The sequence below is a fragment of the Perna viridis genome, chromosome 2, assembly GCF_037379345.1.
Source record: "Perna viridis isolate PV_CMFRI_1.1 ecotype Kerala chromosome 2, ASM3737934v1, whole genome shotgun sequence".
Lineage (NCBI taxonomy): Eukaryota > Metazoa > Mollusca > Bivalvia > Mytilida > Mytilidae > Perna > Perna viridis.
The window spans coordinates 63,795,694-63,812,635 of NC_142446.1; the positions used below are offsets into that span (position 1 = coordinate 63,795,694).

General features: G+C 31.0%; 1 protein-coding gene across 7 annotated transcripts; it reads right to left on the reverse strand.

Moving 5' to 3' along the window:
- Positions 1 to 229: 229 nt before the first annotated feature.
- On the reverse strand, positions 230 to 10,295 carry LOC148626435 (uncharacterized). 7 transcript variants are annotated; one of them, XM_088570426.1, is made up of 16 exons: positions 10,097 to 10,294; positions 9,772 to 9,838; positions 9,004 to 9,098; positions 8,357 to 8,456; positions 7,262 to 7,402; positions 6,890 to 6,991; positions 6,372 to 6,398; positions 5,750 to 5,839; positions 4,979 to 5,065; positions 4,145 to 4,255; positions 3,650 to 3,679; positions 3,289 to 3,403; positions 2,931 to 2,972; positions 2,111 to 2,461; positions 1,534 to 1,839; positions 230 to 699 (listed from the first exon to the last, which is right to left on the reverse strand). In XM_088570426.1, the coding sequence occupies exons 3-16, from the start codon at positions 9,075 to 9,077 to the stop codon at positions 431 to 433; spliced, it is 1,845 nt and encodes a 614-aa protein (XP_088426552.1). In that variant the 5' UTR covers positions 9,078 to 9,098; positions 9,772 to 9,838; positions 10,097 to 10,294; the 3' UTR covers positions 230 to 430. The 7 variants fall into 7 exon arrangements, with proteins under 7 accessions (XP_088426552.1, XP_088426555.1, XP_088426553.1 ...); XM_088570429.1 differs by lacking the exon at positions 4,979 to 5,065 and adding an exon at positions 5,155 to 5,208; XM_088570427.1 differs by having other exon boundaries at positions 8,357 to 8,539.
- Positions 10,296 to 16,942: the final 6,647 nt, after the last annotated feature.

Here is a 16,942-nt window from a genome sequence, read left to right on the forward strand (position 1 = left end):
TAATGGTTTTATGCAGTGCTGATGCACAGCTTTTTACCACAGCGGAGCCCAGAGATGGGTTGAACCTCCATGATATAGATTTTCTTCTTATAATAAAGTGAAAGGTTGACGTTTCTTTGTACATAACGTTAATAGAAGACTTTACCTTGTATTTCAACTGTGAAAAACATCTTAATTAAAGACTATTGATCAGTAGAGCAATACCATATCATAAAAAGAAACATGCAGCTACAAAAGGGAAAATTTTTGTTTATTACAAAAACAATATGTTAACAATAAAAATATCAACATTCTTTAAACATTGTAATACGTTCAACAAATAACATACATCATTTAATTGGCACAATATGCATATAGTGTATGCAAATTAAACAGAGTAAGTATAAGTTATATAGAGATTCCGTCTTAAACCCATATTAACCCCTCATTCTTATATATTCATTGCTATGTTCAAAGACCCTCCACATGCCTTGATTTTGATTTTATCTATTGGGGTTATATATCTTTTTGTAATATTATTGCACTGGTCCCAAACATTTTTTGCATGATCACATGTACAGGAATTAGGGTTCCATTGTTGATCTCCAGGACAAGGGCGTAGATGTAGTGTAGGATATTCGCATTGGTAATAGACATTACAGAATGTTTGGTGTTGGAAATAATAACCCTGTTCGTCCTCGTTACAAGTTTTGGAACATTCTGAAATAAATGATGAAGATTCGTTGATTCTGCAATGTATGCAATACTAGATAGTCCCACTGTCATTTCAAGAAATTGCATGATATCAAAATGTGTTATTAAGTACAGCTCTGCTTTAACACCAGACAGATGTATATAATTGGTGATTCATGCATTTCTTAATCCCAAATATTTCTAATTGCAAATCATTCTGTAGGCCCACAGAAACTGTATTAGGAAATATATGTGCAAATAAAAGTAGCGAATTGGTGATATTAGAACTTCGAATTTGGTTATGTTCAACTACAGGAAAAGTACGTGCGAATTCCCCGCCAGAACTCTTGCACTATAACCAGTCAAAAAATATTTCAAGATATATATAGAGGACCCCAAATACATATTGACTGGAAATCATTCAGAAGGCATCATAGAAACTGTATTCAAAAATAAAAATGGAAATGAAAGTTGCCCACTACACTGTAACCAGTTAAAAATATTTCACGATGCAAGTTGCAGATTAGACATGAACTAACGAAAAGTTGTGTTTAGGACATAACAAATATATTTATACAGTTTCATTGATTATCTTAAGATAAGATGAGTCGCCCCATATCTTATGTCTTAGGCAGAACCATGCTTAAATATTCAATATTAATCAATAGTAAGCATTAACAAAAAAGCAACCCAGAAAATTCTTAAATAAAGAAGTCAGAAAATTAATTATGAATTCTTACATAGTTACCAAATGTGTCGAAAGATGGAAGTAAATATAATATTGAACTTTTTGTGAGGAAATTAGTACAAACGTGTTTTATGCGGCCAGAATTTTTATTTTAAAATTGCTTCAATACTTACGTTGACCATCACACAATGATGTGGTTTTTGTTAAATTTTCCAATATTGCGATGCCATCAGTTAGTGGTTGACAGGAAAGAGTTTGGTTGGGAGATAACATAGATTTTCGTAAAGCAACTTCTTTCGTTTTTCTATTACTTAGCAAATTTGAACTACATTCCTTGTTTTCATTACCAATAATTGGGTATGATAAATTTCCTTCGTTGATAAATAACTTAAGATATACATCGGAACATAAGTCGTTTATTTCACAGATGACATAGACAAGATCACCGGTGTCATTGGTTGTTAGGTTAAGTTGAGGATCTACAAAAATAGATTGTTTTGGAATGATTGATTATAAAAAAGAATATGAAATGCAGTGCAAAATACTAATGTACCTATGTTTTGAGAACGAATTAAATTAATTAAAAAACAATAAAATGTACAAAACAATGAAAAAATACTATAAAAATGGACCATCAAGTTAAACATCATTTATTCACAACTGCTATTGCCATGTTAATGTTGCTTGTCCAGCGTAGAGTATTTTGTTCAATTATTTAATGTTTACAATGAAGAAAAGAACTTGACTTACAGGAGCTTTCAATGCCTAATTCACAAGATTCCGGTTCTCCAACTTCATAATGCAATGTGACCCTATATTCTCCAATATCCTGACATGTCAGGTTTACTTTTCCAATCTTAATGGGTTGTTCTAGCATTGACTTGTTGAAATCTACAAACCATTCTTCATATATGGAGTTGAACTTATCTTCGGATATCACAATACTGTAGTACTCATTTACAAACTTGAAATATTTTGAAGAAGTTTGTGTAATTGTTATATTCTTTAATACGTCTGTTTCTAGTGTCCTGGAGCAGGACGACTTAGGGGTAAAACAAATGTGTCCCCCGACTTTGCCAACAGCGGTACCTTTATGGCAGTCTGAAACAGAGAGAATACATTCGAAAAAAAAGCATTCTAAGCTCTTCTACGTTTAGTATAAACTTCTTATTTTCATCCTTCTAGGAACCCTTTTTTGCCATTGTACTTACTTGTACACTTAATATAACAAGCTTTCCATTAATCCTATTTCCTGGCACCATGGAGCTTTATACCTAGCGTAGTGTATTGTTCCGTGTCGCGTTTATTTTGCATGTGTATTTCATATTGCAGATTTTTTTCATTTATGTTGTTTGTTATTTCAGTCTCAACATGGCACATGGTTCTTTGTCTTTCTCAGTACCACTAATTATTCCAAATGTTTTGATATAGGTATGTCCCAATTTTCACTGGTGTATTTGAGAAAATAAACAATGAGGTGTTTACATTATCTGTGTAGCAAAAATGGAGCTTGTAATGTAAAGTATAAGATTATGATACTAGAACTTTTATCCATTTAGAATGTACTTACCACTTACAAGGGCGTTTATATTAGGAAGATGTATGTTGTCGTCTGCAAAATAGATCTGAATTATTATAAAACATGAAGTATTAAGTACAAATATGAATGTTACAAAATCGAACGGGCATTCGAATTAGTAACACATATTCTATAGCAACGTAAATGCAATGATAATATTTTACATTCTCTGTCGATATAGTCTATGACAATTTACATATTTACATAATCTAAAATTTATATATTCTTTATTGACATCTTAAAAATTTATATTTGAAATGTTAGTTTGAAGCCTTCACCTACACACCTCACACTATATATTCTTGAATATTTAATTAACCTCGAAGTTCTATTAATAACAAAATTATACCTTGTGCGGAATTTTGCATGTGTTTTATCAACGTTAATGATGCAATTAGACCGGAAACACACAAACAGATAACCACTAACATAATTAGACACCTCCATTTCCTTATGTTACATTTCTACAAAATAACTCTAATCTAAAGAAAAATGATTAGATGCAACTTTTCTATACATGCATTTGATAATTGTTTCAAATAATATAATTATTTTAGCCAAATCTTAATGTATTTTAACTTATTGGAACTACTTTTGACTTCATGAATAATTTATTCACTAGTTATTGTACATATTGCACTGTTTCTCTTTTATAAATGCACTAAGCTTTGAGCAATTTAAGAATACACAGTGGCAGTTGAAAAACATACCCTTTTCTTTTTATCTACATCTTCTTCAGCCTAAAATACACAAAGTAGGTTTAATATTTCAATTATATAAGGGCATTTTCTACTTTTTTTTTTGGTCCCCATGATTACTTTTTTAGAACATCAAGTTTCTTTGTTATATCCGTAAATATGCAATATATTTGAATATGCCAAGTGAGCTACATGTAGGTGAAACAGAATCAAAATTACAAAAGGTTAGTAAAAACAAACAACAGAACAACACCAAAAAAAAAATAATCAAGAAAATAGGGGAAAAAATAAAGAAAACAAAGAAAAAGAAAAATATCTACTTTATATAAATCGGTATTTTTTGGAAGAGTATGCACCAATTTGATTTGAAATATGAAAGATGAAATAGGAGAATATATAAGGCTTGTCTTGCATATGCAAACCTCTTTATATCTAAGGAGTAAGAGAAGTGCTCTAGGTTGATATGATGATATTAGAATGATTAATCAACAAAGCTTTATAACATACATAATTTCTCCCGTAGGAAATTTGATCGTTTGGTAACCTTGATGATTGATTTAAATGTTGTACCGACAAATATTGCTCTTGTGTTTCATGTTCCGATGGCACTGTTTCATCCTTAAAAAGAACATAATTTAAAAAATTAATATCTTATATTTTTTTCCTTTATTGAATGTTGATTTTGTTTTGCTCAAGTGTAAGTTTTTGTAAGAACCAGGCAAATTGGGAAAAAAATCAGAAACATTAAAAAATCCCACCGATCTGACAATGTAACTTCACTCACGGATGTTTATCTATTTGGAAAGACCATTATTTGATCTCTGCATCACTGGATTTGTTCCGAATTTAATCAATATGATATTACAAAAAAACGAGCTTTTTGATAGAGTTATCTGTCCTTTAAATGTTGATTTTCAGTGCATTTCCTTGGTATTATAACTCAATATACCATAGTGTCTTTTTTCTTGATTCTGATGGTGTTAATTGTCAAATTAAACTTCCAAAATGGTGTTTTCTTTTCCTACCATGTTTCATTGACGGTCTGATTCTCATAGAGGCTAACGCTTTATTTTAATTATAATGTTTATATTTGGATATACATGATAACGTTTTGATATAATTTGATATTTCCTTCACGGCTTAGATCCAGCTTTGTGAACGGACTGATACTGTCGACTTGCAACTTCCGGCTTATTTAATGGGCAAATACAACCATATTACTGATAATTTGTAATGGACCAGTCGTCGTCAGCAGCATCACCGATATGTCAGGCTTGATTTTGAAGTCGCGTGTTGGTATGCGAGGCAATTTAAATATTTTATAACGACTACAATTCTAACCTTAATTTGTTTTCTTACTGAAGGAATTTTATTTCTTACAAGTCTAGTAAGAAATGCTCTATCAGAGTAATCAATCACCATTGTCTCCTAAACTAAACATAAAATGAGTTTATTTTATCAGTGAACGCTACAAATCTATATTTATTGTATAATATGAAAAACGAGAAGAATCTTACAATGTTTCTAACAGATGAGATCATGCGCCTGGCGTTGCTGAAGTTTGGATAATCCTACATTAAAGTAAAATCTAGGATTAACCATAATGAATTAATTATTTTTTCCGTTCATATCTTGTTGACAACCAATGAACAAAATAATGTATTTCTTATGACAAGAACAAATTGTTAGACACTTTTCTTGAATTTCTACATGTAACAAACTTGAAATGACTTTCCATGCTCCCAATTTTGTGGAATCCGTGTTGCACATCTACTTCTGTTTCTTTGTACGCATAAGTGTAATTGTTGTGATGATATCCCCTGTCTAAACGTTATTCTTGATTTCTTTTTGAATCCTGGTTCTATTGATATCCATTAGCTATGACTACGTATTATCTTTATAGATAATAGTATTCATATCGTACACATGTAATATCAACTGCCCATATTCGTCAGCTTCATAAATTAGCCGAGACCACTCGTACAATAATTTTTTGGAAATTTATTTTTATCGATTTAGTAATTTATAGATTCAATATTTTTCCCAAGGTACAGACTGTACAAAAAATATGGTACAGGAAATTTCAGTTTCATGACTTTAACACAAAGTTACCTTATTAACTACATTTGAATGTCCTGGAAAATTTATATCAAATAATCGGCGCTCAAAGGAGTTAAGGGAGTCGGAAAAATTTTCTTGTCCCTAAAATAATTCAAATACATGAAATATGTATAGGGTAAAGGTAATAAAGTAACGCATTGATATCATTACTAATTTTTATATAAAAACGAGCAAAGAATAAACCTAAAAATAGTATAGAAAATTAATAAGAAACAAATATCTTAATGTTAACTTTTGTCATACAATAAGACAATAAACAGTTTCAATTTTTTTCTGGAATATTTCAATTTATATTTCGTTTAATTGGCATCATGTTGTGTCACAAATGATAACGTGTCATAAAAAATGATTTTTGGTTTTGCTAAGGAAAAAGCGAACAGAGCCATTAATATCCAAATAACTTTTGACGTTGATGTTAGTGACGGTACATGTATATCGCTGTTATCTCTGCAAATGGGAATGTGTTTCTCCCTATAACACACACTGTGAATGCGTTAAAATCAAATTTCTTTTCTCATAGTTTGGTTGATGTTCTCCACACCATGTATTAATTTTTGTCTTCAGAAATATTATTGTATGAAACTTTTAGAATAGATATATTGCATTAATTTACCTGATATGATCGCACAGGTTGAATATCCTAGCAAAATACAACAGTACTATGGTAAACACATTGAAAATTAGCTTTTGCATTTGTGTAGCTTTTGTCGTCACAAATCTTAGCATAAATTAGCAAGGATTATCCGGATCGTACCTTCTTAATTCTCCCAAATCTGCGACTGTATGATTTGCATAATTGTTTTTTATATTTCACACAAAACATGTATGATTTCCATCATGCTTTTACCATGAGCGTGTGGTAAAAGAAGGCTACAAAGTTAAGTGTTGTGTCCCTTACCCTAAGTCTACCTCCCTCACGTAGATAATATACTGTTTCCGTGTAAAGTAACAAGTAATAGTTATTTTTGTACTTAAAAATATGTGTTCATTGTATTCAATTTGTGTATAAGTAATGATTAATTCTATGAATAAAGTTGTCCCTCCCAGTTTTACTTTTATGTATTTTTTTATCAAATAAGCATTATCTTATAAGCTTATTACCAAATTTTCAAAAAGAATATTTTTACTTACAGGAACAGTCGTACCCAAAATGTTACGATATGTATCGTATGTATCGTCAATTATGGAGGTTGGTGATAGCACTGATATTCTGTGTACATTGTTCCGAGGTCTCTATGTCAAAATATAAACAAAATAAAAACAGACACACACAGACAAAAAAAAACAAAACAAAACAAAAATAAATAAATAAAAAAAAATAAAAATAAGAGAACAAAAAAAAAAAACGATGAATAGTTGAATACTATAAGCAAAAGTACTACAAATTCATGTTAATGTTCTAGAATGTATGATGAAAATATGCCAATGATGAAAACGGGAGAAATCATAGAAAAATTATTTTCTGTGTTTTAAACTTATTTATTCAAATGTATTCATACTTACACACAAGGGACAACATAATAATGTTGATACTCTATCTAAAAAGCTCCAATCTGAACAAGGATGCTTAACACGTGTCTGCTGTTCATTTTCAATCGCACATGAAATTGTTTCCTCGTTTTCGACTGGTTCGACATCTTTCTTCTACAAATTTGTAAAGTTGTAAATTCTTAGATAAAGATGTCAACGCAGTTATTGCAATTTAAATTTTCGATTGTGCCATAATTGTGCTTACAAATCTAACATAAACAAGAATCTAGAGATGCAAATACAATCATTAAAGAACAGGGCTAGGTTGTAAGATTTACCCCTGATATTTATCGTCAGTATTCAACAGACTGGCAAATGAGTACAAGTGGCGAATACTGTTCAATATAACTTTTTAGAAAAAAAATGTGAAAATTTGGAAATTTTGTATAATTCTTTATCATTTGTATTAACACTGAATTTGATTATCGAATTATGTACATGAATACATTGTAGGTATAGATTTAAAAATGGACAGTAAAATTTGTATGTAAAAACAAAAATATTATGACAATGTATCTTAGATTTCAAGTTCATTTACAAATCGGAATTAAAAGAAAAAAATAATAATTCACTTTTTTAAAATATTAATTCATTAGCAATGATGCAGATAAGTTTCTTCTCATGCATCTTGTTCCAGTTCCATTAAACATGTAAAATTTGGATTTTCAGGTCCTTCATCAACCAACTTAAATTTCGACCAATCAGATTCCTTAAAACTGAAGGATCCAGGAAATACAGGACTTGAGGAAATTCTGAACTCGAGATTTTTTTATGAAACCTACGCCTGTTCTAATAAAAAGACATTGCATAAATGTTATAAATTGTTAAAACAACAACTTTGAAGGAACTGTTTATTCTAGGTGGATTAGAAAGGCATAGACAACAACAAGAGGAATATGAATAATGGCTTGACCTATAATAAGGTCACAAGACGCCAAATGAGTCTTTTTGCAAGTACGAAACCGGTTTATCCTTAATTTTCGTAACATAAAACACCCTCAAATATAAATTAAAGTATAAAAGAATTCTTAAAAATCAAATTTCAGTTAAAAAAGATTTAAAATTTACTTCGTTTTGATTCGCTTGAAAAGAACTATTAACATCTGCGCCTCTTGCTGATCCAGTTCCTCCAATGCCACAAAGGTTGCTCCTATCTTGACCCATACATCTACATCCAATGTTGTAATGATTATGAAAGCAGCATGAACAACAAAATATAGAACTAGGCATTTCGGGAAACAAATTCAAAAGCTACAAATACAAAGACAGATACGAAACTTATTATTTGAATTGTAATATCAAGTTATCAGAATTATACTAAGTGCCAGATCATTTTAAACCACTTATGTTTAATTATTTAGCAACGAAATATTTCAATGTTTCAATTGTGAATGTTGGATAACAACCACATTTTGCAAAGTGGACTTAATGATCAATGTAATTCAATAGAGAGACGTTGTACGATAAAATCAAAATCATTCCTTCCAAATTTTTTGTGTTTGTTTCGTCTATAACAAGTATCGTTTCAAAGCGTATTCACAACTGGCACCCATGAAAAACTTGGAATCAACCAACACCGTAATACGTCAAACGTTATCTAAATGCTTTCAGTTAATAAATACGTTTGATCAACAGAAAGGCTCTGCGAAGTATTTTTTCAGAGTATAACCTTTAATCCTACAAATATAAAGTTTGTGAAATACACCAGTACATACCTCACAATTTCCAGTGTGACTTGTAGATGACTTAAATTTCTGATTTTTACTCGTTTGCCGCTCGCATATTGCATGGTGCAGCTGTTTGTATCAAACTTGTTAAAAGAACAATTATACTGATATATGTAATTGCAAGTGACATTCACGGTAATGCATGAAGTCGTGCACATGTAGCCATTCCTTATTATACAAAATTAGAATTTCAGTTGGTTTCATATTTATCAAGAAATCATTTGTTTTTATTATTTTAGTAGGGATTTTAGACGCTTTGTATTTGCAAGTATACACTGTATTTGTGAGCGGCTGAGTGGGTGTTTCTAGGAAAGCAGCGGACGTTTTCCCTACCCGTACATCTGGTCCATGCTCCCAGTTTTTAATGGAGTCAGAGTTGCTCATTTGCTTTTGTTGCATTTTATTTCAGTTACTTTATGTTCTTTGTTGCGTATGTCTGTTTTCCATGTTTGGACTTTGTCCCTGGATTACATTCTTTTGGTTACCACTATAGCCTTAGTTTCCTTGATTATTCTTTTGGTTTGCACAGAAGTATAAGTTTAATCCGGACTAATTGTAATGACGAAGGTATATAATTCTATCCCACGAACCAGGAAGAGTCACGCAATACAATGGTTTGATAGGGTATTTAACAATAACAAAAAACGTGAATATTAAGTTACATATCTTTAATGTGCATATTTTTTTAAACTCTATTCTTTGATTAATATTTTAGTGCAAAAGTATTGTAAATTTCACATGGCGTTGAGTACTTACATTCTATATATTTTCTTTTAAAAGTGCCCTCACTCAAACGTCATACGAACTGTGTTATTCAACATACCTTAAAATACGATATGAAATCTAATATATTTATTATATCAATGCAAGTATTATGAATATATTCGTTTGAAATTAGTTGTTATCAATTTAAGAACAATGTGCGGTACAAATGCTGGATATTTTTTATATGAACAAATTAAGTAAAATTTGATATTATAATTTGAAAACTTAATCACTTGTAGGGAAATGTCGTCTTCCTCTATGCAATCTCACAGACAGAAAATCACTAAATGCAGAATATGTACTTTAACAGACTTACCTCATGTTAAGTAGAACGCTAGAATAGAAATTAAATCGATGATCAGCCATTTATTGGACATAAAATTATTAATAAGTCATCTCGCCTATTTAAACGTTCACTTTCATTTTCTTTCCAACGTACTACTGTTCTTTCACAATCACTAATTGAAACATGTAAAAAAGAACTATACTCCGTTTACCAAAACATTTAAAGGTAATTCAAAAGCATTAAATAACAGCTTTATATATTGGTCACATGACATGTTTCAAAACGAATGCTTTTTTGAAAATTTCCAAGTCTTATTCGATCTGTTTGTTACTGTCAATAAGCAGCACTAGTGCTTCCTATTTTTTCTTCTGTAGTATTTGTATTTTTTTTTTTTTTTTTGCTTAACAAAATAAGTTTAAAATTAGAGTATGTAGTTTGCGACAACGGGTTACAGATTTTGATTAACAAGATCAAAGGTGTTTAGATAGAAGATATGCGTATCGTAACTTTTTCCCTGGATTGCATTATTTTGATAACCGCTAAAACCTTGGTTCCCTTGTTTACTCTCTGTGTAATTTTGTTATAATCTTTCATGTTTTAGTTTTTAAATAACTTTTTTTGTCTTTTTTTCATTTGCTTTGTTTTGCATTGTTTGTGTGTTTGCGGCTTTGTTTATTTACATTGAGTGATTTTCCTCTAATTACAAAGTAAACTATCAAAGACTCAGCGACTACTTTGAATGATTTTCAACCATTCCGCTTGTGTTTCTAGAAAAGCGGAGGACACCTACCCGAACGGTGCACCTAGTTCATGCTTCAAGTTTTTAGGAGTGTCCGAGTTGTTCATTTACTACTGTTATTTTGTACGTACCATTTGGTCATTTTATGTTCTTTGTTTGTGTGCCTGGTCTTGATTCCAAGATTATATTTTTTTTTATCTCCACTGAAATCATTTATCCCATTGACAAATCATTTACAAAATTGAAACTTATTAAATGGTGAATCGCAGATTAAATTTCCCTGTTGGGGTTTATTTGTGACATTATGCATCGAGTGCTACATAATTTCAGCTTGACTCTAACCAAAAGTCGCCCTCTTGCTACGATACGGATGCCATAGTAGAGCAGGATATGTATATCCTTCTCGAGTACCTGATATCACTCTTTTTCCTGTAAGAAATCATATTCATATTCTTTATCATTTTTCATATGGTGTCTTGTTTGCCGATTGTACTCTATTATGTTAGCTATGTGTAAATACAAATCGTCTCTGTCTTCCTTTTTTTGCAGAAGGCCATGAACTTAACTTGAGGACTCTCTGAACTATCACTCTAATTTTGTCGCTTTAATTTTGCTGTTCAGCTTTATTGTTTAAGGTACATAATTTAAACTAATGCAGTTGCATGTTAATACCAATGTCTAATATATGTGTTATCTTTAATGAGTTTGAGTTATCTTTCCATTAAAACCTATAAAAAGTGCGAAATAGTGATATGTTGCACCAACTCTTTATACAACTTTACAATAGTACGGTTCCCTCCAAAATTGACAAGCTCACACTTACTCAACGTTTTAGTTATTAAAATAGTTTGTAGTATATTGCCTTAAACATGATAAACATTATAAAATTAAAAAATACAGGGTCAAGAATAACGCCCTATCTTGCTAGAACAAAACAAGAAAAAGAAAATACGGATGATATGACAAAAATTTCGTAAAATAATCCCCCAAAACAATTTTAAGGTGTGTTTAATGAAAGCATAAGAAGGAAAGTGGCGGTCACTATGCAAAAAATATCAATGCTATGACTTCGATAAAACGAGAGAAGTCCGAAAAGCTGACAAAATGGCTGAACATGATCAACGCTCATCCTTATTCCGCCCGGATTAGTTTTTTCCCGAAAATATGCCAAAATATTTGTACTTCAACAAATCTTGCAAATGCTCTTTACAGCAGGAACATCTCTTGTTTTATTAACAACTGAGAAGTGCAAATAAATAGAAAATTTAAACATGACAAATGTGCCTACACCATCAAACCCATAGATAATTATCAACTTAATTTACAAAGATGGTAGTTCATATTACAGGATTAAGGAATAATCAAGGGAATCAAGGTTATGGCAGTAATCAAAAGAATGTAATCAAGGGACACAGACCAGACATGGAAATCAGACATACACAATACACAACAAAGAACATGAAGTAACTAAAATCATACATACAAAGTAACAAAAGTAAATGAGCAACTCGGACAATAAAAACTGGGAGCATGGACCAAGCGTATCGTCCTCTGCTTTTCCGGGGTAGACAAACTAGGAAAGGACAATTATGACCCGTTAAATAAATCAGTTTTCTACGGCTATTTCATTGGATTTAATTAAAAAGGGACATTATTCTGTTTTTTTTTCTTGAAGTAGTCATTGCCGGTTTCAAATCATCACGTCAAACTCACATCAACAGAGAATTTTTTTTCAATTGACTCGGAATAGAGCATCTAATTACATATTTGGAAAATTTAAAGAAAATGCTAATTTCAAATACATTGTAAATGTCTATAATAAATCTCTATGGAAAGGCTATTCAAATTAAATGTTTTTACTTTTACCATTATCGTCTCATAGAATTTTTAAATTTATCATTTAATTTTTAAATCAAACACTTGTGCCCATTTAAATAGATACACGTTTCTACATCAATTACAAAGTTCAGGACATATTGTAAAGTTCGATTCTTCTTAAATTCTATTAGTATCACATATTTGATACTTATCTACCTCGAAGAACCGAACGAATTATGCACCAGGAAGTGATCCGCAAGGTTGTGTGTTCACTTCAAAGGCAATTAGAACATTTAAATGCAACTATAGTATGCACATAGATTCAAATTACATACATGCGAACTAAGACTAGGTTTTATTATCAATAAATAAACCAATGTGCAATGTTTTGGTATTTAACTGAATAAACATTAATCTATGTTTATACATTGGTATATGTCAATTAGATATAACGAGAATGGATATGTTTTTTTTTTCAGTTTCGTTTTGAATAATATGTAAAAGAGATATGTTAGAATTTGGCAATTAATACTGTAAACAGAATATCCAAATGTATATAGATAGCAATTCTTTTTTCTAACAGGAACAATTAATTATAAATGTTTTTCAACAAACGGTCGGCATTCCAATGGGAACAAATTGTGTTCCTTTACTTGCTGACCTATTCCTTCACTCTTATGAGGCTGACTTTATAGCTGATCTGATCAGAAAGAAAGAATATCGTTTGGCTAGATTCTTCAATCTCAGTTTCCGCTATATAGATGACGCATTATCTTTAAACAATCCTAATTTCGAGGATTTGATACATCGCATCTACCCAAAAGAACTTGAGATAAAGGATACTACAGACACTTTGAAGTCAGCCTCATATCTTGACCTACACTTTGAAATCGATGGTACAGGAAAACTATTGACCAAACTTTACGACAAACGTGATGACTTTTCATTCAGAATTGTCAACTTTCCTTTCATCTGTGTCAACATCCCTTCAGCTCCTGCGTATGGAGTGTTCATATCACAACTCATACGTTATGCCAGAGCTTGCCGAAACTACGCAGACTTTTTGTATCGAGCTAGAACTCTAACAAATAGGCTTCTGGAACAGGGTTATGTTGCTACAAGATTGAAGTCATCACTACAGAAGTTTTATGGTCGTCATCATGAACTCGTAGATCGTTATGGTGTATCCATCAGCACCATGAAAACTGATTTATTCAACGGGTCATAGTTTTCCTTTCCTCGTTTGTCTACCCCGGACTTGACTTTTTTATGAGCAACTCGGTGGGTGTTTCTAGAAAAGCAGAGGACGCTTGACCTACCGATGCACCTGATCCATGCTCCCAGTTTTTAGTGGAGTCCGAGTTGCTCATTTACTTTTGTTACTTTGTATGTATGATTTTAGTTACTTTATGTTCTTTGTTGTGAATGTCTGTTTTCCATGTCTGGTCTTTGTCCCTGGATTACATTCTTTTGATTACCGCTATAACCTTGGTTCCCTTGATTACTTTTTCATTGGTACACGTCACTCTTTTTATTTGTCATTGATGCCAATTTTTAGATAAATTTAGAAATGTTGAAATAGATAATCTGTTCAATGATATGTTTCCTGGTAATTTAAATAATACTTAAATTTAAATTAAAAGAAAAATCGTACACATTGACTATGTGTTTTAAAATAATTGATGGTAATTACTCAACATTTTTGTGTGATAAAATAGTTTTTTTTAAACATTATAATAATCGATATAATTCAAAGTAATGGAACGGAACCATGCAATAAAAAACAGGAATATGATTTCTGATTTGATGAATTGATGAGAAATTCATAAATCAGGACTTTGTTTGCTTATTTCATAAAATATTGATCAGTCGAGTTTTATACATTTCATTATTCAAATTTGTTATTTTTGATGTTTCGATTTTACTATAAATTGAAGAACCTGTGTTGCTTTTCAAATGTAAAATTTATCTAGAAATACAACGAACATAAATACGCACGGACTTTAAATAATATAAAAAAAACAAAATAGATCGTTGCATTATTGTATGTGTATCATCTTATAATGATTCAGCAAAGTGACGACTATGGTGTAAAAGGAAACTATTTCATTTCCATAAATAGATACTGCAACTATATTCAATTTACAAACAAAACACATTAGTTTTTCACATTGTTATGTACATTGTTCGGTTACAATCGGTAAATTCTTATTTGCCTATACACCATGAAACTTATGAACGACATCTAATTCATTTAAAACAAAAACAAAACATTTTTTTACGTAAGTCTTATTGTGAATGAAAATAAGAATATTATACATTTGCTAGTTACTCTATGCTTACCATTTATATACCAGTTCAATAAAGGGTAAATAATTTACACATCAATGTAACAGAATACCGGCAAAAAGTCCCTAGTTATTGCCCCAAAAATAAATGTCAACGAGGGGACAGTTTAGATATATCAGTCCACGTACATGGTCTGAACACAAAACAGTAAACAAGGACGACCTACATACCTAATGCAGCAAGCTATATAATATACAATAACATAAAAGAAACTAATGAAAGGAAACATTGGTATAAATAAATGTTTATAATTATCCTAAAATGAAGCACAGTCTCTATGATGTTAAAATATGAATATCGATGATATGAAAATAACAGACAGAAGGTATAAATAATATAAACATGAAAAAAATTATACAGTTTTAAATCGATACAAACGATAAGTAATGATAAGACGTTCTCATACGGCATTAAAACTGCAATATCCATATGTTTTACTCCTAAACAAAAATCGATAAATTCATTTTTTACCTATTATAAACATTTGATACTAAAATACAAAAATTGAATAAATGTTTTATAGGTGTTGTTCTAAATAATAATCAGAACCAGAAAGTGACTTTGGAGACTGCGTTTGCATTTTGAATAGATTCAAATTACATTTTCAAGGTTAAGTTTGATTGCACAATAAAGGCGCTTTATTATCAATGAATAACATAATGCGCGACTATTTTGTCTTTAAAGTAGTATTTAACTGATTAAAACTTAATATATGCTTATACATTTATATTTGTCTAAAACAATTGAGAATGGATATGGTGACAACAATCCAACCAGGATGACAAATGTCACCCAAAAATCTATAATAAACGTGTATTGCATATACAACAACAAACAATAAAGAAAACAATATTAAAAGATGCTTTTTTTTCTTTTCGAACTTACGTTAGACAATTAACAAATTAATAGGTTTCTTGTATATTTCACGATTTGTTTAATAATAGACAGATCTTTTAGCCACATCTTAAGTGAATTAATAGTTTTGATTTTAATGCTTAATAAAAAAAAATATGCTATTTTGGTTTTTTTTAAATCTTTACAAAACAGACTAAGTAAGATGTCTTGTTACAAAAAGAAACGTCTAACATCATGAACCGGGAAACACTTTATGTATGTTACATAGTCATTGAAATATGAGTAGTGACCAACAGTGTGGTATTTAAATACATTATCTTAAATTTATACCTTTCGGTGCATAATTTAAATTAATCATTTGGATTGTATTTAACACAATTTTATCATTCGATTTTTTAAATGACAAAATAAACAAAGGTATCAGTGATCCACACAACGTTAAATGTGGAGTAGCTTTGTTTGTCTGATGTATATAACTCATAATTTCCTAATGAAAAATGTTAAACATGGAGAAAGTAATCAAGGGAACCAAGGTTATAGCGGTAATCAAAAGAATGTAATCCAGGGACAAAGACCAGACATGGGAGCACACATACACAACAAAGAACATAAAGTAACTAAATCATACATACAAAGTAACAAAAGTAAATGAGCAACTCGGACTCCACTAAAAACTGGGAGCATGGACCAGGTGCATCGGCAGGGTAAGCGTCCTCTGCTTTTCTAGAAACACCCGCAGAGTTGTTCATGAAAAGTCAAGTCCGGGGTAGACAAACGAGGAAAGGAAAACTATGACCCGTTGAATAAATCAGTTTTCATGGTGCTGATGGATACAACATAACGATCCACGAGTTCATGATGACGACCATAAAACTTCTGTAGTGATGACTTCAATCTTGTAGCAACATAACCCTGTTCCAAAAGCCTATTTGTTAGAGTTCTAGCTCGATACAAAAAGTCTGCGTAGTTTCGGCAAGCTCTGGCATAACGTATGAGTTGTGATATGAACACTCCATACGCAGGAGCTGAAGGGATGTTGCCACAGATGAAAGCAAAGTTAACAATGTCATCACGTTTGTCGTAAAGTTTGGTCAATAGTTTTCCTTTACCATCGA